Below are 22492 nucleotides of genomic sequence, written 5' to 3' on the forward strand. Positions count from 1 at the left end.
TCTTGTGGCTGAAGTTGGTATTACATGAAAGTGCCCTTCTAACGCAATGAATTCGCTTCAAATCTCAAAAAGCCAAATCTGATGAGCTGCAATCTCACTCACACTGAGCACCTTTAAACATATGTTGGTAGAATATGACATGCCAGCATGTTTTTGCACTCTTACACCTCTGAGTTAAATTTATTTTCTAATTAGTAATTTTATTTGACTTTTTTTTAGTTTCAGTTAATTTCTAGAGTGGATTTTATTTGAAACTGTTTAGTTTTACTTCAGTTTTTATTAGTTTCAGTCTCTGTGATGATTACTGTAAGGAGGGCATATATCAGAGGCAAAATAAGGAAAACCAGTGCAGGTATTATACTATGCTACAATATTCAAAATACTTTATTTTAGTTACTTTTAGTAGTAATAGTAGTTTTTATTTAACTATAATAACCAGGCTCTGATATTAACATAAACGTCCTTACATCACAGGACAGGAACCTGCCCGAGGACCTTCAGGCTTTAAAATTTGAGTCTGAACTTAAGTGAAAGTTGTTGGGTCATTGGACGTTCAGCACAAAGACAGTTACATCTGCAAACTCAGAGACGAGTATTGGAAGCGATTTGTGACAGAAGGACAGCAGCAAGAGTGAAGGGGAAGTCATTTAGTAATGAAACAGGAAACGGCTTACCTCAATTATATGGATAAGATCAAGACAGACAACTGGTGCTTAAGCAGATTTCTTTACTGAAACGAACACATGACTTTTTACAAAATGTTTCGATGATAATCTGGAAGTATTTTCATATTTTCCTTCAAGAGGAGACGACGAGAGTGGACCGGTCTCTCCTGTGTCGACAGGTAACATCTTAAAATGACATTTACACAGAACAGCTTTTACAAAACAACAACAAAATAGAATTGAAAGAAAATCCCGTCCCCACTCGCTCTCGTAAAACTCTTTTGATAGTTTCTGAATAAAACAAATTCATTCTGCACCGGCCTGATGGAGACGAACTCTGTGACGCCCGAGGCTCGGCCGGGAGGAGGAGGGGAGCACACAATCCATAAGACATCTTATAAATGTACAATTAACATTCTTAAACATTAACAAATTTAGCACACAGCTGTTCAAATGTCCTCGCAAATTTAAATAAAAGTGCAAAGCACAGTTTTCAGTAGGAGAGAGAGGAAACAAAGCGCATTAAAAATCCAAATGGACTCTTTAAAATTCATCTCTATAGTGTAGAAAAAATAGAACATACATCGGCAACCTCGACGGCTGCAGGGTCACTGCAGACTCTTATTAACGCAGAGGCTGCTTTCTCAAAGCACCTTTAATAAATAGGCAGGTAAAAACATGAAAAAGCGAATTTCAGTTCTGCTAAATGTGAAGGAATGCAGTTAATGACAAGGAGGCAATTTCAGTGAGTTAGATGGCACCGCTCCCAAAGAGAAATAGGTCATCAGTTTCTGTATCCTGCAGCCGGGAATGCTGGGAAAAGTTACAGGGAGATTCTTTCAAACAGCATCAAAGTAAAATCCTCTGAACTCTGAAATATTACACTTATTAGTCTTTTCCACATACAAACTTTACGTGGTCGTGTTGCTCAAGTATATTTATTGACAAATTTAAGCATTGAATTTATTTTCTTGCCACCTGTACTGGGACAGTCCTCTCGCCCTTATAAGAAGTTCAGCTGCTACGGTTCATCTTGTTTTCCCTTCCTGACGCCTTCACAGGGTCCTTGTTCTACTAAATATCAGTGCGCTGCTCCTCCACAGAGGATGTCACCCTGCTGACAGACTCCAGCTTTGCTGTTGGACTGCAGCTGCTGACGACCTACTGCAAGCTGAAGGGACACCAGAACCAGTAGAAGGTGTACTGGTTCATGTGCCACTACATCAAGCTCACTGAGGATGTTAGAGCTGAACGAGGACTACCAGCTGCAGTCCAATGAAACCAAAGTCCACCCACAGGAAGAGGCTCTTTGGAGAATCAACAGACTTCACTGATATGTTGTTTATTTGTCCCCAAGTACTTGTAGTGGAAAACATTTAGTTTACTGCTGTTACTGAACTCGAAACGCCATAAAAATGCTCACTATGTGTCTAAAACCCGTCAGATTAGGAGTCGTCTGATCAGAGTAGAAATACAGGTTATTGACAGATTTAAGGCAAAGTTTTTGTTGGTACTTTAAGTACTGATTAAGTCTCGGTACAGAAACTCGGGCGTTCCAGCTGCACTACAGATAAACACTGAGGTTGCAGTTTAAAATAATCTCCTTGTAACAAGATTGCCTGACAAAGAGGTGATCAGAGTGTCGTTGGACTGAACACCAGTCCAGATGTGCTGGAAGGTTTGCCAGTGAGAGTAACTGTGTAACCTGCACTGTGGCTTAATAGACTCCTGTTTCTATTGGGTTAAAGGGGGGTGGGGGGGGGGGGGGGTTGGGGATTTTTCCAAATGTCATCATTGGGAAATTTAATTCTCCAACTCTGCAAATCATTTACATCTGTGGATGCCAAATGGAAGAAGATCAACCGATTGGCTAGTTTAGCTTGTTAACGAGTGATGAATTACATTATGCAACAATGTAGCCCCGAGTAAGAAATCTGGCGGTCAGCGAGGTCTGATCACCTGCTTGTTAAAGTGAACATTTGCCTCGGTTCAGGCTTCTGTCACAGACGTCACAGATCAACAGTTTCTCTAAACCTTTAAAAATACCATCAGGACAGCTTGAAGAACCTTCTAAGGTTGGGAACTGTCCCGACTCTTCAACGTCACTCCTGCATCTTTGAAACGCTATTTAAGGAAACAAATGGTTTCCTCTGACCACAATCTGTGGTAGTACATGAGCCTCACAAGCTGGAAGTCTGATGGTTTGTGGCAAATTTGCACATTCTTATGAAGTTGATCCACTTTTAGTGAAGTAGGGGGTGCCGTTCATTCTGTAACACTGTGGCGCTGCTGCGTGCAAGCAAGTTGTGTTCAATTAGATTAGCATGGCAGTATTTCAGTCTAACCTCCTCAAAGTTTGAAACCCGGCAAGTTTCAGGGGTAAAGTTTTTAAAAGCTCAATCAGTTAACCAACTGATCTTTTGAGTAACTGGTAGAAGAAGAATAAAGTTAATTCAGCTCTTCGATCAGACTCCTTAAATAATTAACTGTAAACGTTAAGATGTTTGATGTCTCTGCGTTTCCACTGCTGCAGCTAACAGCAGGTGTGAGCCGTCAGCTGATTCTGAAAATACAATCGTTTTGCAATAGTTTCAACTCTAAACACAAAAACCCTCAAAGAAGCTGCTGCTGTCAGCAAAAATGGAAGATTTCTGCACTTAATGTTAAACATCTCCATAAATGACCTTTAAGACGAGAAGTATGTCTGTGATGCTCGTTCTCAGTGTGAGCAGGAAGTGCTCAGCCTCCCCCCTCAGAAGCTGCCTGCCTTACTGCTGTGGCCCTGGCTTCAGTGACGCTACCACATATTTAAGAACCAGTAACTGGGGAAATATTTCTGTGAAGGAAATCTTGGCGTGCACATATAGCACCAGCCCCTTCCACACGCCTTCCTTCAGTAAGTCCAACTGTTGGAACAGTTGAGTGTTTTGGTTTTTCTCTACTGTAGAGAAGAGAACTGGACCAGTGGCAAACACAGGATGTGCAGTCAGGCGTGTTTGTTCCTGTGCTACAACAGTCGAGTGTAGGGTAATAAATCATCAAGTGAAATTTAAGAGTGAACATTTTGGACAATGCTGGTCGTTCTAACGAACTCAGACAGTCAGAAACTGTAAATCCGAGCGTATAAAAAGTTGCTGACCTGTTACTTGCCGGGCTCAGTGTATCACAGGCACTAATGGTAAAGGACAAAATGAAATAAAGCTGAGTTTGCTTTAAGCTTAGATCAACACTAAGGAGACTGAAATGTTTAGAGCAGATTCAAAACCTCATTTTTTTAAATTGACATCTTTGTGTCAAAATGCTACTTGACTGATGTAATGCTTTTTGTTGTATTGCTTCCTTCTGATGCGTGCTGCCGGGCGTGGATTCAGCCCGTCTGTGGACTTGTGTGGAAAAAACTGAATGAAACAATACTGCAGTTTCCTCGACTTACAGACAGGAGAGGAAAAAAGAGAACAGTCCAAAGCGGGTCCTGAAGGAAGTCATCTGGAGCTACACTCTCTCTGCGGCTAGCTGCTAAGTTAAGGTACAGTGAGCACAGTTCAGTCTGTCAGTGCTGCTGGTGAGTGGGTGGGCAGACAGGAAGTGGCCGTTACTCCATGATGGCTCTGTAGATCACAGGCTCGATGTAGTCCCCCCTGTAACGGGAGTTGATTACTCTCTGTCTCTTTGACTCCTGAATGATTTCCTTCTCCTCGAAGATCCCGTCGAACCTCATGTCCGATGCTTTCGACTGTAAAGAGATGGTACCGTCACTGAAAGTGCTTCTTCATTTTGATGAACTTCCAAGTAAACTGAAAGGAACACTGAATGGGACAGACGGGAGAACGTACCAGTCTGGTTTTAACTCTCTTGGGGAGTTCTTCATCCAGACTGTAGACATCATCTCTCTTGGCTGTTAGTTGTGATCCGTCCTCAAATTCCACCTGCAGTCCAGAAACATTGAGTCAGGACACAAACAGATAACAACATTCAGCTTGTTGAACAACGTCTTTGCAATCTGCTGCTGATTTACTAGAAGTTTCCAGGAACAGCCAGAAGACGACTGCCTTTAAAGCCGAGCAGGTGACTCGTTTTATGTGAAGCTGTAAAGCATTTTGATTTCTTACTACGCGTCCAACCTACTCTGAAAATATTCCCCAATCAGAAATACGAGGCATGACGGAGATGTGCTCGCCAGCGAACGCATCCTTCCTTACTGGAAGTCAGAAATGGTTCCCGCCTGCGTTCCCGTCTCTGCTGTTACACACTGAAGAGTTTTTTCTTTACATGATTAAAAACTGGAGAAAGAAGACAAAAAAAAATCTTACCAGGTACATTTGAATGACGTGAGCTGCCACAAACTTGGCCCCGTACACCAGGCCGTCCGTCCATCTCACCTGAACCACCTCACCCTGCGGCGGTGGTCCAAGCTGAGCGCAGTCTCGGTTCTAACAGGCAAAAAACAAACCAAGTTCAAAGAAACGTGAAAGGAGGATAAATATCTGATGCAACCTGACATGAAATATGGCAGTGTCAGCTGTTCTGATGCTCGGGTCAAGTGTGAAGCACTAGATGATGTTTGGATTACTCCAGAGGCTTATAATCAGGAACTGCTGTGTAACATGACTGTCAAAGGTGTGTGGTGGCTTTAAGGCGAGCACAGGTGGATGAACTGTCTGCCTGCAGGGACAAGCTGTGAAAATATCCCAAATATAGTGCAGGGTTAAACCGCTGCCGTCTACTGCAGTGACACACACGCTGTGGATAACTCAGGGTGTCGACGTGCATTTACACGTCTGAACAAATGTCTGCTAAAAGAAAGCAAACACACGAGCATCGCCTTTGACATCCAGCACAGTTTGCTTCATATTCATGGCTCATACCAGCTTCACAGTCTCACAACGAGTGGTTGTTGTTTCACAGGCTAACCAGGAGGCTGCCCAGCGTCTTCATCATCTTCATCATGACCACACCACTGTATTACACTGGCAACATTTCTGAATTTAAGGTTTTTTTACGTTAACTTCCTTTAAACAGTTTCAGCTTTGCCGGTTTTAAGCTAAAACTGTTAGCTAATCTCTGCGACTCACTGTTTTGACGCTGGGATGTTACTGCCAACTAACTGCTGTACAAAGTCGACATCTAGGCTTGTTTACAAGGATACACAATATATGGACACTGGGTCCCTTTGCCACATGAAACCAGCCTTTGCAAACACCTGTGAACGAGCTAACGGCTCACTGGCTCTGAGCGCGGTACAGTAATGGGACGCCATCGCTGCAGCGAGTCAGGTTGTGAAGAGGGCGGTTCAGCCTCTCCACACCAGCAGGCAGCTTATTGGAGACAGCTGATCGACATTTCCTCACATTAAGTTTATTTAAATTCTGTGTGGTCTCCTTTATTAAAGAGACCACTCCCTGAGAGTATGTTTAACCACTTTGTGTTCTTTACAAAATGAAAAGACGTAGAAGGTAGTGGAACGTACCACGATGTCCTCGGGGAAAAGGTTATCGCTAAAAGAACCATCGTCAAAGTTGACCTCGTAGAACGTCTCTTTGGACAGCTGCACCACGTCACACTGGTAGTAGCGCCCATTCTTGTGCTTGCATATGACCTTCTGTCCCACGGTCAGCTCGTGCATGGCTGCCTTATTGCGCTGTCAAAGGGAAAAAAGTATTTTTATGCGTGCGACTGCAAACGGCTTCATAAATCTGATATTTGGGGAAGTTTGGGGTATAAAATAACGTTTGTTTGTTTTTTACCTCAATCTGAGCGGGACCTTTGTGTCGACAGCAGGTAACGTGTACCACAAACGGCCATTCATCTGGCTGCATCAGCACCCCGGCGGCCTGCGCACAGGTGGGGTGATAGGCGGTGGGGCAGCGCCCGTGAGAGCACTGCACGCAACAGCCGGACGCCTTCTTCATCCGCTTCTTACAGTAGTAACATTTCTGTTTGAAGTGAAAGAAAATTCGTTTTAGTCTATGAAATTATTTTTTATTAACAAAACTTCAAGGAACAAACTGCCCTTATACCAAGTATTAAATGTACCTGGTAACTCATCTCCAAGATCTTCCCTCTTCTTTCACACATTTCCATTTCAAACATATGAACAGTTACGGCCACATCAGGGACACTGTCGTGTCACTAGAAGCTCCCTTGTACTTGGTATTTAACAGCAGGAACTGTCTGCAAGTACGCCATAAAATTAGTCCCCCCTAGTATCTTGGTTCACATAATATCCTAAAATCAGTAAATTGGTTGATAACAAAGTGACGCTGAGCAGGTGACATGAAAGCACTACTACCAACATACAGAATTCATCTTATGTGCCATCATGTTAGGAGCTACACTGTCAGGAAATCTAAGATATTTTAACCTCTTTAGAGTTTAACCGTAACACAGCTGTTTTTCTGCTATCTCGAACAACTGTACTGTATCTAGCTGCATCATGACTGTGGAGGGGCGTGGTCTGCAGTGCTGCTGCAGGGGAGGCGGACGCACCTGAGCGGCATCTGCAATCACACCTGGCCAGCTTAAAGTCTGTACTGGGTCCTGTCTGTTGTCAATGTTGTTGGTGTGTGTGGCTGCAAAGCTGCAGCCATCTGTGTGTCACAGCAACCGTGCAAATAAAAGTAAATGCTGAAAAGCATGAATGTGTGGGCAGGTCTGCTGTGGGTCGTTTCCAGGGGTGCCAAAACCCAGGATGGGGGCACGCCCGACCCAGTACTGGGCCAGCCAGGAGAGGAGCTGGCCCAAATGGGGACCACGTGGAGGGAGCAGGTGGCAACAATGGGAAGAACTGCAGCTTAGACTGGGTCCTGGCCGACGCCACCCACACCCGCGACCCTCGACTGTGTGGGAGTGCACCCGCGCCGGCCCCTAGAGTGAGACCAGCCAACCTGTCTTTGCACCTGTACCCACTCCTCGGGTAGGAGCGGCTGGTGCCCGGCAGTGGCCCGACCCGGTTTCTTCTCCCCGAAGGAGGGTAGCCGAGCAACCTCCACCCCCACCACCTACCCAGCTGGGGCCAGAGGACGAGGCGCACGATGGACCTCACCCGCCGGAGATGGAGGTCGGGGCGTGCGAGGGTCCTGCTAAGCCTGAAGTCGGCATGCTGGCCAGACCGGCCTCACCTCCACCAGAGGCCTGCCCACCGGCCGCCCGCCAACCCGTCTGGGAGCCTCGGCTCACGGCCACACCTGCCGCACCGCCACCTCCGGACCCACCTCGTCACCAGCGCCGATGGATACGCGGGCGACCACCTGAACTGACACCTCCCTGTCGCTGGGCCAGAGTCCAGACGCACCTGAGCGTCATCCGCAATCACACCTCGCCAGCTTAAAGTCTGTACTGGGTCCTGAAATGCTTCTAATCACAATCTGTAGCAGACGACTACATAAAGAAACCCGTGTCACACTTTTTAGTGTCATCTCTTCAGAACAACAGTGTTTCTTCTAAAGAGATATAACTAATGATAAACTGCTGTCATCTGTGTAGAGGAAGTGTTAAACGTCCTAAGATTTCAGCTTCTCTCTCTGTTCGTGACATTATTTGTACTTGCTGGTATCTTTGTTTTGTTCACGTTGTTTGTTTGGAGGCCGCACTTTCACTCTAATTAGCAGCTTTCAGACTCGAATTTCCTTCTTCATAAAAATGTGAACTTACCAGTTTGAATCTCTGCAGTGGGATCCCACTCAAGTCCACAGGACTTCTTTCTGTGATGTTGACAAAGCGTGCCTCCAGCACAGCAACCGCACACAGCACGTGTACCCACCTGCAACACACAAACACACCCCCACAAAGAGGTCACACCCGACCACAGGCAGCATCAGTTTGATGTTGTTTGTTTTCTTCATCTGTTTTTATGGTTCTAATTATCCAAGCAAAGATACAGCAAAATGAATCAGATGGCAGGGGAGTCAATTTTGTGCGCATCATCACACAAAACAATGAAGTCAAGTCCATTACTGAATCACACCCACGTTTCCCCACTTACACTTTACTTGCAGGCCGTCTAGATGTAATAAGGGCCTCCAGGCACCAAGATAGCAACTCATTTTAACATTTTAATGTTTTCTTTTTTAAAATAACCGTCTCACAGACTGACAAAATCCCCACCTGATTTACTCAAGAATAATCCCCTTGAATTTATCTTTCAGTTCCTGCTAACATGCACGCTCTTATCCTTCCAATTTCATGATTTCCTACCACCTGGCTTCTTGGCCAGGCCCTGAATTATATTCAACTTCTTGCGGAGACAGAGATCTCATGTGGCTGGTAAAAGCTACCTGCTGCATTTTCTCTGACAGAAAGAGAGGAAAATAAAACAAGAGGATTTCTGTTTCTAAGAACAGAATTTAATCTCGAGATGCACCACATGATCAGATGTGCTCACTCACTAATGTATCTTAAATGACTTACTTGTTATTGTTGGCTTTCTGCAAAGCTCCGCCCCTCAATGAACACAGGCAGCAATTCTACAAAAAAGAGCGAGATGATCAAAATGATGAAAATACAGAACATCTGGTAGCTAACATCTAAATATGGATTTAATAAATCAATGTCTATGATGTGGTTGGAGATATCAAACACAATGTGTCTGATCTAAAAGTTTATTCAAACACGTGGGAGGTAAAATTAGGGACCCAATGGATCTGTTCAAGTTCCTCACTGTCACATTACAGCTTAAGTATTCGTCTTTTACATATTAATGAACATCTGTTACAGTCAAGTCACATTAAGTTCACACAGTTGTGATGAAGTCAGCCTGCAGCAGTTTCAGGTTCTGTCACAGCAGAGCTCAAGAAAAGGTGCAAACCTGAAAACGACTGCACACACACACTTCTTCCTCTCCGTGATGAATTTTTGAAACACTGAATTTATTTTCTAAACTGTGATGAACGAGGCAGTTAATTCAGTGTTTAATCACATGATCAAACATGACAACCACACATGTAGGCAGAAATATTTCAATCCTGATGAATAAATAACAAATACTCCATCTCCCTCTGTCTATATATCGTCCCTGCCTGGGGACGGGACGGCAACGGGGAGCCAGGATGACGGGTCAGGGGGGAGATAACTGCTTTATTTGTGTGTGTGTGTGTGTTGTATTCATAAATAGTAATTAGTAGCCTAATCCTTTCTTCATTCAGTAACCCTGCACTACCAAAGTGTTAGAGTATAAATCTAATGGACTCAAAGCAGTCTCTCCTTCGAGTCTCTATTTATAATAATGTGTTTCATGCAGTGGTGCATATCAGTACATTATCAAGATGCAAGCTAATTATAAACTGATGTAGCATTTAATGTATCTGATTGTTTTAGGCAAGTAATCTTTTGCTTGTAACTCCAACGGTATCAAATGATCTGCCTACAAGTTGTAAAAAGTGACGCTTTTCTTCTCTCTGGTGTAGAAAACAGGTAACTGTAAAACCATCACATCTACTAAATTAATATAATTCAACACCCTTAAAAAAACACTACACGTTAATTAATGTAATTCATGTTACACGTTAATGGTGCAAATAGTGATTGTGTAAAATATCTTTTCATGATTTGGAATGTGGGACTTGTGAAGAAGCAGGATGGACAGTTCCACTTTTAGAAGCCGTTAGGAAACAAATCCCTTGACTACCAACTGGATTCATGCTAACTTGCACGGCTCGATAAAGAGTAAAAACAGCCACAATTATTGGCTGACCTCAGTCATGGCGTTGGCCTTGCAGCGTGCACACTTCCACTCCTTGTTCACACTGGCTGGATCGACACCGTAACAGGCTGGAAGATAGAAATGCAAACTTTGAGACGTCAGTGAAACACTGAAGAACTATGAAAAGCTTTAATGATTCCATTTTTATAACATGATTAATAACTGATGATATGATAAATGCTGTGTATGAAATGTCCTCTGTTTTGTTTGGCCTTTGCATCGGTTCAAACTCGTAATGAAATGATTACTCAGGAGCGTAAAAGACTTCATATTCTATTTTGTTCTTTGAATTTAATTCCTCGTTGTTCTCTGGTCATTTCGATAAACTATTTTGAAACAAAAATTCTTCTTCTCGCTGAAACATCATTTGTGCGTATAGTGGTCACACTTAAAGACTCGTTTTAAAGCAGGAAAAGCCTCTGATGAAAACACTCATATGTCAAACAAGGCTAGGTTAGATATAAACTAACACTCCTACTTGAGGAGTGCGTGTGTGTGCAGGCGCACATGCGTGTACTGACATGTATGAACTCTCACGCTGCACTGTGAGCAACTGATGAGGAGACTGGTTCCATCTTCTTCCAGACGAGGAGTGACCGGTTGCTCTTCACACTCAGCGTCGTCCTCTGTGGTGGTGGTGAAACACATCTCAGGAATCAGAGGTTTGGTTCGCATCCGCTCCCCGGCCACCACCACGTGCGTGTCGATGCTGTTCGCACACTCAGTCTGACAGCAGTCACAACAAACACATGTGGACTCTGTTAAGAGTTGCTGTTTGTCTCTCGAAACACACAATTTACTGCTTTCATCTTCAGCCGCAGAGGTTTAAATGCTCCGTAATCTTACGCGCCCTGATTAGCTGTCAAAAATACTATTTTTGGAGTCGCTCCATATTCAAACCTGATTATGATCAATCAAACATCTAAGAAGCAAAACAGTCACACATTAAGGTACAGCGCTAATATTAGCAGACTGGAAACCAGTACTGAAGATGAGATGTTTGTAGGATGAAAGAAGGGAAAATAGTTGAGGAAAAAGGTAAATATAGATGATATGACACGACATTCAGTCTATGAATGGAACGTTTGAAGATTTCACAGATGACGGACTTTTGTTTAAAATGGAAAATCTGGAGTCTGTTCAAGTTTGCACGAACAGCCATAAAGAGGATCAATGCCAAGTACGAGAGTTGGACTGGACGAACATATCAACGACAGCCCTAATTTTGGGGGGGAAATTAGTTCGTCCATGTTTGAACTTCTGTGTTGTAAACGGGCAAATCAGTCCGTGCATGATTACATTGCCCATCAAAAAGTCTGCGCGTGCGCGAATGTATCGCCCATCGTCGATTATTGGACTGACAGGTGTCGGTGGGAAATCTTTACATATGGCCCGACACTACCAAGTACATTCATTGAATTCATGTAGATGCAGTTTGGTAAATGAAGTTGCCGTGAGGCTGGATTTACTCTGTACTGTGATGTATCAGAAGATACAGTCTGGACCAATTAAAACAGTGTAAACTTCCCATGATGCAACTGTTCTGATAAAAATCCCTTTTAGCAAACCTCACCTGGCTTGGCTCATCTCACCAAAGAACACTATATTACTTGCATGTTCAGATGCTGCGGGGGCCTGTACCATATCTGGTTTTGTCTCGGTGGACTGGTGAGGAGCAGGTCTGCTCTGCTGCGAATTACCTGGTGGTACGTGTGGAAGAGCAAACAGATGGAGCAGTATGGAGGCTTGGAGCCTATTCGCTGGTTGTACTCCCTCTCTTTCTTCAGGTTGGGTGGCCTGCTTTGCCACAGGTGAGCCAGAGGCTTGGCCCAGCCCTCACCCTCCACACCCCCTGCCTCCACTGGGGGCGGCTCTTCTGGAGTCTCTGAGGCACAAAAAGCAAAGACAACACATTTAGCTAAAACAGCATTAGGAATGACAGAGGCCTGGTTTGTTTAGTTTCACTAATCTAATTCTGTTATTGGCTTTGAAGTCAAAGGTGGCTTAATTACCTCTCAAATATAAACTACATGCAGATAATGGGACCTTAAAGTGTTCAGACACACCTTCATCACTCATGCCGTCTTTTATGAGTGGATGGTGTCCTGGAAGCTGCCCAAGGTCAGTCTCAAAGTCTCGAAGTCCTGCCATCGCTTTTGCCACCTGCTGGAGAGAAACAGCATTTTCAAAAGGCCACACAGCTAGTTTGCAGTTGATCATGTTTGCACCATATATGCATCATTCTCCAGAGGCCTGCGCCTTCATCATTTTAGGGTGTTTTTATATTAATAATATCTGAGCATGAAAGTAAAAAAGGCTTACACACCACTAGATGACGAGACTGGGCTGCACCAGAATTCTTAGTTAGCGATGGTATAGTTAAAGTAATGCAGTCGTGGAAAGTAGCAAAGAGTGTTGATGGCTGCATGTATGCATTTGGACAAACACACGAACCAAAGACTGGAGAAAATGTTTAGAACAGTACAAAGATCACACATCTTGGAATGACAAGGCCAGAAAAGTGCAAAAACTACAGCAGTGGGTAACTTACAATGTTAAATACATGTCCACTCACTGCTTTGCCAACATGACAGTTGTCCTCCTCGGTTTCATGGTCGCTATCCTCACTCGTCTTCTCCTCTCTGTACAGCACTTCTCCGTCGCCGTAGTCACCTTTGGCATAGCTGTGGACGTGCAGGACGTCTGCGGGACTCAGCGTCCTCTGAAACACTTTGCTGCAGCTGTTGTCCAGTGGAGGCTCCTCGCTTCCAGCGGTCTCCTCAGCGCCCAGAGAAACCACCTGGTTCTCAGTGGACTCGGGAGGAAAGACCTCCATAGCCACCACGCAGTTCTTCTCTTTTTTCAGCGGACTTCGTCTGTTTGAAGTTTTCTTGGCATTGGCTTTGGACTGAGCTTTAGGCTGGGGTTTGGTCCCTTTCTCCTTCTTCACCTCCTTGACTTTCACTGTGTCTTAAAGAGATTCATTGAGATACACAGACTAGCACTTTGCCCCCAAACTTTTACAGGACATGGGTTCAGTGTGCCACAGAGTCTTTTTATAATCTTCACTTTATTTCACATATTCAAGTTATTTTTACTTCCAATAGTGTTAACATGCTGCACAGGTCATAAACAAGAGGTCTTTAAAATTTTAATTGTAAGTGGGCTGAAGCAGTTAAAAGTAGTCTAACATAAACGCTGTAATTTGATTATTTTAATAAACATGTAACTTGGATGCTGGCATGACCACAGTGCACACGTCTGCTGTTGCTCACAGTGGTCCAAGTGTCGGCTCAGGGAGTTTGTGTGAGGGAACATTGGTGTGAAGTCTGAGGTACCTTTTTCTGCCTTGCTGGTCACTTTAGTTGGAGACTCCTTACGTGACAGCTTGGCCTTCTTTGGCTCCACCTCCACCTCCTTTGGCTCCACCCCCGCCTCCTTTGGCCCCACCTCCGCCTCCTTTGGCCCCACCTCCGCCTCCTTTGGCTCCACCTCCGCCTCCTTTGGCTCCACCCCCGCCACTGGCAGCTCAGGTTTGACATCTTCAGAGGCTTTGACAGCTTCAAGCTGATGTTTAGTCCCAGTGTGAGGCTCTGGACTGATACTTGGGAGAGCAAATCGAAGACATGTTGGACAGGACTCAAAACTAAACCGTGTTTCTCAAAGACTGCCGCGAACAAACTAACAACTCCGAGTGAGGCTGACATTAGAGGTGGGAATCACCATACAACTCGCGAAACGATATTATCACAATACTTAACGCACGATACGATATTATTGCGATTTTTTAAAAATATTTTGCGATATTTAAATTCTGCACATAAAGGTAAACTTTATCAATATTCATTTTATCTAATATCAAAGTCTCACACTCAGTCTTTCTCTCATTTCAGTCAGTTTTATTGTTGACAAACTGAACGGTTTGTATTACAGTCTAGTCCAACTTAACTGAATGCAACCATCTGGTACAATTACAGCTATTCTGAACTATGCAATATGAAAACTATGCAGCCCCTTCAGCAACTGAAGAATTTGAAAGTAAATTTAAAAAAATATAACTTTACATTAAATAAAAAAGTTTTAAACTTAATTAAAATAAAACATGTCTTAAATTAAAATAAGTAAACTGTCATGTTTATTGCTGCCAAAAAAAAAGTTAAACACATTTGGACAGTGAAGGAATGTCAGGATTCTTGCTCAGAAAAAGGATCAACGTGCTCTGAAGTCAACGTGCTCTGACTGCAGAGCATGTTGACTTCAGAGAAAAAAGTTGTTTGTAACAAAATATCGATTTCTGCTGTCCCTGTATCGATACATTATTAGCAAACAAAATATCACGATACTACACAGTATCGATTTTTCCCCACCCCTAGCTGACTCCGAGTGAGGCTGACATGTGAGAGCAAATCACATAATCTGTCACAGCCTATGCTCAATCACTTCTGGCAGAGCCTAAAGAGATTTGTGTCAGTGCTGCTCCTCTGAGTGGAGACAGAACCACCTCTGTACTGGAAACAGTCTGAATCACTGCAATCTTTAAGCTGAGAACATCTGCAAATCTGCAGTGACTCAAATTTTCATCTTTATGGTGGATGCATGTTTTAATTCAACTAATTAGCTTTAGCTGATTATTGTTATTGTACTTAAAATTGGTTTATATGCCATATAAATAGTTTGGGTAAAGATTTTGAGCATTTAACAATGATTTATTACGACCGGTTCACATCCGTATCAGAAAACTCCGTGAATATAGGAGCAGTGGGTTAGTAGTGACTATAAATCAGACCTTTTGTCCTCCTGGACAGCAGTGTTGGGCTCCTCGGATGGCACCTCAGCAGGACTCTCCTTTGAAGGTCCGATCTTTTTGTCTTCTTTCAGAAACTCGGCGGCCTCCGGCGTGGGCTTGGAGTGGTCGATGGGAGCGTTGTCTTTCCCTGCCTTCCACAGCTTGTAACGTTCAGGTTGAAACTTGCGTACAAATACGTCCATGGAGATCTTCACCATGTCCTGCCGGCATGAACACTGAGAGGAAAACACTCTTAACACACTACGAAGTTGATAAGAATTCACTTCACTATAAATAAACCAGCTGTGGAGTTATACTCAGTGCCGTTCAAACGTCGTTATGTACCAGCGTTGCTTGTTTGCCGTAATCGATCCATCGTTGAGTGGCAAAATTAGTTGACTCGGCGCAGTTGAAGCCGTGGTTGAAACCAGCGTGATAACCAAACGGGAACGTCACGATGAACTGCCCGGCCTCCTGAGTGACCTGAGTCGAGAACAACACAGATCAGTATAAGATGAATGTTTTATTTTATTTTTTCTGCTTATCTGTTCATCACCATTTAGTGTTGCATGTAAGACAACGCAAATTAAATAAAAGATTACCTTTTCAAATGGTATGCCATATTTTTTCAGGATGAATGGTGAAATTAAAGTCATCTTGTGGCGCAGGAAGGCTTCACAGCCCTGGACGTTACCTGGAAAGAAACCTGGAAACAGGATCTCATCAGCAGCGGTGCAGTTGGGCCTCGTTGGCTCTTTTTATTTAAATGGTTTAGTGTAAAACAGTTATGTGGGATATGTAAACATCACTGCCGTTACAGTCTCTGGGGTGCTTTCTGAGTGTACACTGGACTTCCCCTTTCATACGGCAGTGGTAAAATCGAGCTTCTTTCACCTCAGGCAGCTGCAAAAATAAAGCCAATTCTTTCGCGGCAGCACTTTGAGACAGCGATCCACGCCTTTGTTAGCACTCGGCTGCATTACTGTAATGCACTTCATGTTGGGGTCAGCGCATCATATATTACTCAAAATGCCGCAGCTCGTCTTTTAACTGGCACTTGAAAGTTTGAGCACATTTCCCCTGTTGTAGCTTCACTTCACTGGCTGCCATTTCTTTTAGGATTCATTTTAAAATTCTTTTATTTACTTTTAAAAGCTCTCCATGGCCTAGCTCCATCTTATCTCTCTGAGCTGCTACAGCCTTATACACCCACCCGCTCTCTCAGGTCAGCTGATCAGCTGCTCCTGCATGTACCCAGGACTGGGCGTAAACTTAGAGGAGATCGTGCTTTTGCTGTAGCAGCTCCAAACTGTGGAACGAGCTTCCTTTAGAGCTCAGACAGGCCACTTCTTTACCTGTTTTTAAGTCACTCTTGAAAACCCGCCTCTTTACCCTGACCTTTGACACCACGTGAGATGTTGGTTTTTATTTTTATTTCAGTTGTTTTTAGGTGATTCGATGCCGTTTTATCTTGTTTTTGTTTTAATTTTATGTTTTATTTATTTATTTTGCTGTTTTCTGTTATTCTATTGTTTTAACTTATTTTCTGTACAGCGCTTTGTTCCTGTGCTGGGTATTTTAAAGTGCTTTATAAATAAAATTGGATTGGATTCATACATCTACACATAATAAGCTGAAGTCACTTCAGGCATCGACTCTGTGATCAAGCAGCTTAAAGACAACAATAAGGGTTCTGTCACCTACCCTTGGCGAGCCTTTCCAGACGTTTCCCTTGCTCTGGTGGGACGACGTACCTAAGAAGTAACAAACGTACAGAAATACTGAAAAAGGTGATTGTGACGTTTACACCAGAGTCAAAAATGCTCCAATCGGTGGATGAGATCCCTGCTTCACTTTAAGTAATAACTACATGAACAGAAACAATAACTGAATGTTTTCAACAGTAAATAAACAAACAAAGACATTTTTAAAGGATTTTTCTAAACTGTTTTGTAAACTGGCTGCTTTGGCAAACAGACTTCTGCTAAATACAAAAACTAGATATGTGTTAATATTCACTCGTTCAAACAAAGGTGAGGTTTGTCAGTGACCCTACCAGGACTTTGGCTCTCCAAAGTGCAGGTAGTTGATGCTATATAGATCCATGTCTTCTGTGTGCCACGCAAAGGCGCTCTTCCACATCCCAAAGTACAGGTAGGGCGTGTTGACACCCTTGATCTTGATGCCACTCTCATTCTCCACAATGTCCAGGATAGTGTTGAGACGACCAATGTTCCATTCAGTCACATCCTGCAGAGGAAGGATTCACACAGGCTGCAAGTCAGGACGACTAACCGTATGTGTGAAACTGATTTACCTTTAACTGATCAGGAAAACTAAGGAATGAAGAAAGATGTGAGTTTGTGAACATAAAAGTCTCTTTTTTTAATCTATGAGAACAACCGCATCCCAGTTTATCAATTTAGTAGTGCAGCTAGTAACAAGCTAGCTCCAGTGTATAATATGTGGTTGTATTTTCCCATCAGTTTGCCTCAATTCTATCCACACGTTCCTCCACAGATTCTCTCTTTCCATGAGAGATTACAATTCGTTGGACCCCAGCTGGGAACGGTAATCTTTCTGATCTTGGAGTGCCAGACTAGTCCGAATCTGCAACAGGTAGAGCTGCTTCATTTGCTCTGAGCTCACCGAGGCTGCAGAACAGAGACGGCAGTCAAGACACTGAACTTGAAGATAGGCGCCGGAAGAGAGGTTCTCTGAGAGCCAGCTGATTCTATCGCTCAACGATTTATCACAAATACTCAGGTAATAACACTGGCACAGGAGGAATGTGTAAACTACATTTTTTAACAACCCCACCTGTCTACCACAAACAGAATTTAATATATTTAAGTTCCATGTATGCAGCCTATCACCACTCACTGGATCGTATAGCGTTCCACTGACATCAGCACCGTAAAGTGGAGGGTTAAAGGTCAGGTTCTTCCAAAACTTCCTCTCCAGTTCGTCAAAATCCACGTATCGTGGGCTGCAGAATCTACAGAGAGAGATATTCAGAGAAGACTGAGCAGAGGTCACAGTCGCTGAAACCCATTCATGCAAACTTTCATTGAGTAAACTGACTTGTCCATGTTGGAGGTCTTGCGGAAATCATGGACAGTCATGGGCTTCTTTTGGATGTTGTACTGTGTGAATAGTCCTGACTGGCCGGTAACCACCTGCTGGATGGGAGCGGGAATCACCAGGTCATCGATATCATCATAAGTCTTTCTGGGTTTCCAGCCTTTAGGAGGAATAACCTGCAAGGAGCACAGATGAGAGAAACTCAGGGCAACAGCAGAAGGAAAATAGTGAATTTCTGGAATTAGTATCACACTGAATTTCTCACCCCTTTTACATATTATCATTGATATTATTATTATTTAAAATACATTTATCTTCCTGTCTTAAGTCTTTTTTTCTTAACATATTTTAACAATTGATGGAAATTGTGTAGACAGATACCATTGTGTGTATGTAAAGATGACACAGGAAGTACGGCTATGAATCAGTGCACAAGTTATGTTATTTTAATGAGTGACTTTACAGGCATGTTAGCTTTAAACAATAGCACAGGAGTCTCAGACTCCTCTTACATCTGCCTCTTCAGAACATTTATATGGCAACACAAATGTTATAAGAAACTATTTAAAGTAACTAAAAGGATGATAAAACTCTGAATATGTCAACATTGAACACGACCAGTTAACCTAACTTCCTGTTAGGTTCATGTTTTCACACTAAGAGCAAACTTTCAGATGTGATCCTCTAAACACTGATGAACAGGAAACGACTGGCTTCTGACTTTGTGCTTTGGTTCAAAAGTCTTTAACAGCTGTGGTACAAAGACATTCGCAGCGTTTCTCTGCTCTGCTAAACAAAAAGTGACAAAAAGACAGAAGCAACTTACTTTTGCCATCCCAGCTCTGTGCGCTCCTTGTGACTCCATAAAGGCAATGTAACGTCCAAAGTCCTTGAACTCCTCTTTGGAGGGGGTGAATGTCATCACCCTGCAGCCCACACTTTGGGCTGGCGTGTCTGTGGTCATCTTGGGAGTGTTATTGTGACCTCAACTCTGGAAAACATAAACACGATTATGTCTGTTTGCCTGACAGTTAAGCATACATTCAGACAATGCAGCACGCTTAGCATCAATGGAGCATCTGTGGGAGCATCCTGGGAGTAACTCAGTTTCTTTGTTGTGACTTGCCTTTAGCTGATGTTGCTCTTTATTAACGTTAGTTGCTATGCATTTTTTTTAATCATGTGCTCTACATTCATATACACACAAAGTGAAAATCTGCACAGCCTGGTCAATTATTTACTGTGATAAGTCATTAATTTGTCAAATATCCAGTTTTTATGGCCTTTAAAATTTTTTCTTTGTTTATAGATGATACCCTTTAACTTTAAAGAAAAGTCAATAAAAAAACTACATAAATACATAAAAAAGTCAAGCTCACAGGGACTGATTGTTGCCTGACTAGTGGGTGTTTTGACCACAAAGGCCGTTTCGCAAGAGCAACTTGCTGGCCCACAGCTTCCACAGTGGGATCTCTCTGGGTGCAGACAAGGCCTAAAAAAGGCCCAGACAGCAGCAGACTCACACACCTCAGGAGAGATGCTTGGTCTCCACACACAGAACTAAGTAGAGCTGAAGCTAACAACCAACCAAAATGCTTTATATAAACACACACAAACATTAATGATGCTACAGATCCTTTCTGCAACTTTTACTTCTGAAAATATTGCATTGACCTGAGGCTGTATCTGGTCTCATTTTACTACAAAGACAAAACAAAATCTTCAAATGAATATGAAAAAAAAAAAGAGTAATCTTATCCTGATTAGCTTGTTTTCATAACTGTTAAAAGCCATAATCATAATTCAAATTAAAATCTCTACACAGGATGTAATAAACCACAACCTCATAGCAGTGCTGGGCACTACAGTTTCAACAAAGGCACCACAACCACACCCAGTAACAATTCGCACTTTGAAGCATTTAAACTAGAAATAAATGCTTATTTGAGACTTCTCGTGATAATTAATTATATCAACAAACACAGTTTCGGACATATCACCAAGTTGAACTATACCAAGCATCGCAGCAATAACTTCTGTGATTTTACATTATTGTCTGCTTGTGAACATTTTCCTAACTTCATGAAAACTGAAAACCTCTCCTCAGTCAAAAGCACTCCCAGCAAAACATCCACCCAGACTGGGACCAGAACATAAACACACGGATCCCAAACACCATCTACAGCCTCGTTTCAGGTTTGTGAATTCAAAAAAAACTTTAACCAAGCCTCCACCTTTAGTAATAACACACAATAAACTATATTTGATTAGTTTATTCTTTAACAGAATAATAACGTAAACTCCCGAAGTAATTAGTTTAACTGAACAATGTGTATCACAAAAATCGATTTCCGATTACACACATACTCAACTTTTAGCTAAAGGCAACGCTGCACTCTGTCTTAACGGACTTTACTGGAAGACTCGGAGATCCTCTGTGATTGGACACAGTCCCGACTCAGTCTTATCTTCGGCATGTGATTGGCTCAGCAGAACGTCACTCACACGTGGTAGCCCACTTACAGCGCATCTCCTCGGAAAAATATTTAGCTAGTCCGCTAGCTAAAATGCTATCTGCAGCATAGCTTGTTCTGCGACCCAAGAATTAAAAGTTAAGTCAACAAAAATCAAAAACACCCTAATGTTCAAAAGTAACCACTAAGTAGCCAACATTTACGGACAGCGCAGATCCTACCGTCAAAACTGGTAGAAGTTAATAGCAGAAGTGCTGCGGACTCGGAGATCTGACAGCTGCTAACCAACTAGCAAACATGGCTTGTTGCTCACCGTTAGTTTCTCATGCGCAAACTTAACAGTTATTTCTGCTCCCCTCAAAGTGAGCCGCTTCACAAGTGACAAACTTTAACTTACACACGCTGAAATGAAGGGGAGTTGTTTGCTCTCCGATCACAGGTAACAGAGTTGCAATACGGACAACATCAGTCCGGCTAGAAAAGACAGTCCTCCATTATTACAGTGACGCATGCCCAGTGTGTGTTTGTTTACACAGCGCATATGAAGGCGGGGCTACCATAGTCTCCCAGCTAATCACAACGCCCTGTGTTTCCAGACCACGCCTCCTGCTGTTCTGATTACGGACAGCTCAGCTGATGAAACACCTGTTTCCCATTCTGAGATATTAAAAGTAAGTTGAAGAGATTCTGATGTTTTATTTTAATGTCACGGTTGTGAGAGGCCAGCAGCTTTTTTTATGTTCATTTTTTCACATTTTTATTGTGGATAAACCTTTGGCCTTTGATGGTAAACTGATGAGAACCAGATTGTGAGGCAAGAAGCCACTGGGTAGGCTTCCACTGAGATCAGTTACAATCTGTGTTTTGTGTGGAAATACAACTAGCATTAGTAAGTAAATGAGCTTTGAGCTTTTACATCGTCCTGATCAAGGTGCCTTGTGCCAACAGTTATAGACGACAGGTGGTTCCACCGACAAAAAGTACTTGCTGCTGGAGTAATCAAGGAGTTGCACAGTCTATATGCATCCCCAATTGCTGTAGCAAGGGGGAAAAATTGCATAATCAGGATGTATATTGATTACAGACCATTCTAAATAAGTACAAGAACCCATGATGCCTTAGACTCAGTGGTTGGATGCATCAGTGAGCTTGATGAGACAGTGTACCAGGCTGTGGTTGACTCCTTTGGCACGCGGTGTGAGGAGAATCACTTACAGCTCAATGTGATAAAGATCAAAGAATTGACTGTAGACTTCAGGACCAGGAAACCTGTGACCTCTGTTTCAATCCAGGGGGTCGATGTGGACATCGTCGAGGACTATAAATACCTCGGAGTACACACGTTTAGTGAGAGACTGAGATTACACAAATGCACCACTGAACGACATAGGAAATCATTCCTGCCTGTGGCCATATCCATCTCCAACTCCTCTATCTAATGCACAGTACACAGTGTAATAGCTGCACCCTTTTGCACATCCTCCACAGTAAAATAACAAATAGCAAAGCTTTACAGGTTAATGTAAAATATCAATCGTAAATATTTCACTTCTGTGATATTCTGTATATTTATAATTGAGTTATTTGTATATATTAGAGCTATTTCTTATATTTTGTTAACTTTGAAATTTGTTCAGTCTCTTACTGTTATTGCCTTGAAGCAACTGTAACCACATAATTTCCATAGGTATTAATAAAGTTGGCAGCACGGTGGCACGGTGGTTAGCACTGTTGCCGCACAGCAAGAAGGTCCTGAGTTCAATTCCACCATCAGGCCGGGGTCTTT

General features: G+C 42.9%; 1 protein-coding gene across 4 annotated transcripts; it reads right to left on the reverse strand.

The window, feature by feature from the left end:
- Positions 1-713: 713 nt before the first annotated feature.
- Positions 714-21233, reverse strand: kdm4aa (lysine (K)-specific demethylase 4A-a). 4 transcript variants are annotated; one of them, XM_080883728.1, is made up of 22 exons: positions 21104-21233; positions 19059-19223; positions 18233-18408; positions 18032-18146; positions 17205-17398; positions 16853-16902; positions 15751-15854; positions 15494-15631; positions 15149-15384; positions 13701-13966; positions 12938-13332; positions 12429-12525; positions 12063-12247; positions 10884-11088; positions 10354-10430; positions 9072-9127; positions 8316-8424; positions 6410-6598; positions 6133-6303; positions 4976-5095; positions 4499-4591; positions 714-4398 (listed from the first exon to the last, which is right to left on the reverse strand). In XM_080883728.1, the coding sequence occupies exons 2-22, from the start codon at positions 19194-19196 to the stop codon at positions 4258-4260; spliced, it is 3255 nt and encodes a 1084-aa protein (XP_080739854.1). In that variant the 5' UTR covers positions 19197-19223; positions 21104-21233; the 3' UTR covers positions 714-4257. The 4 variants fall into 4 exon arrangements, with proteins under 4 accessions (XP_080739854.1, XP_080739853.1, XP_080739852.1 ...); XM_080883727.1 differs by having other exon boundaries at positions 12429-12528; XM_080883726.1 differs by having other exon boundaries at positions 12914-13332.
- Positions 21234-22492: the final 1259 nt, after the last annotated feature.

This window comes from Rhamphochromis sp. 'chilingali' (assembly GCF_963969265.1).
Source record: "Rhamphochromis sp. 'chilingali' genome assembly, chromosome: 5".
NCBI lineage: Eukaryota > Metazoa > Chordata > Actinopteri > Cichliformes > Cichlidae > Rhamphochromis > Rhamphochromis sp. 'chilingali'.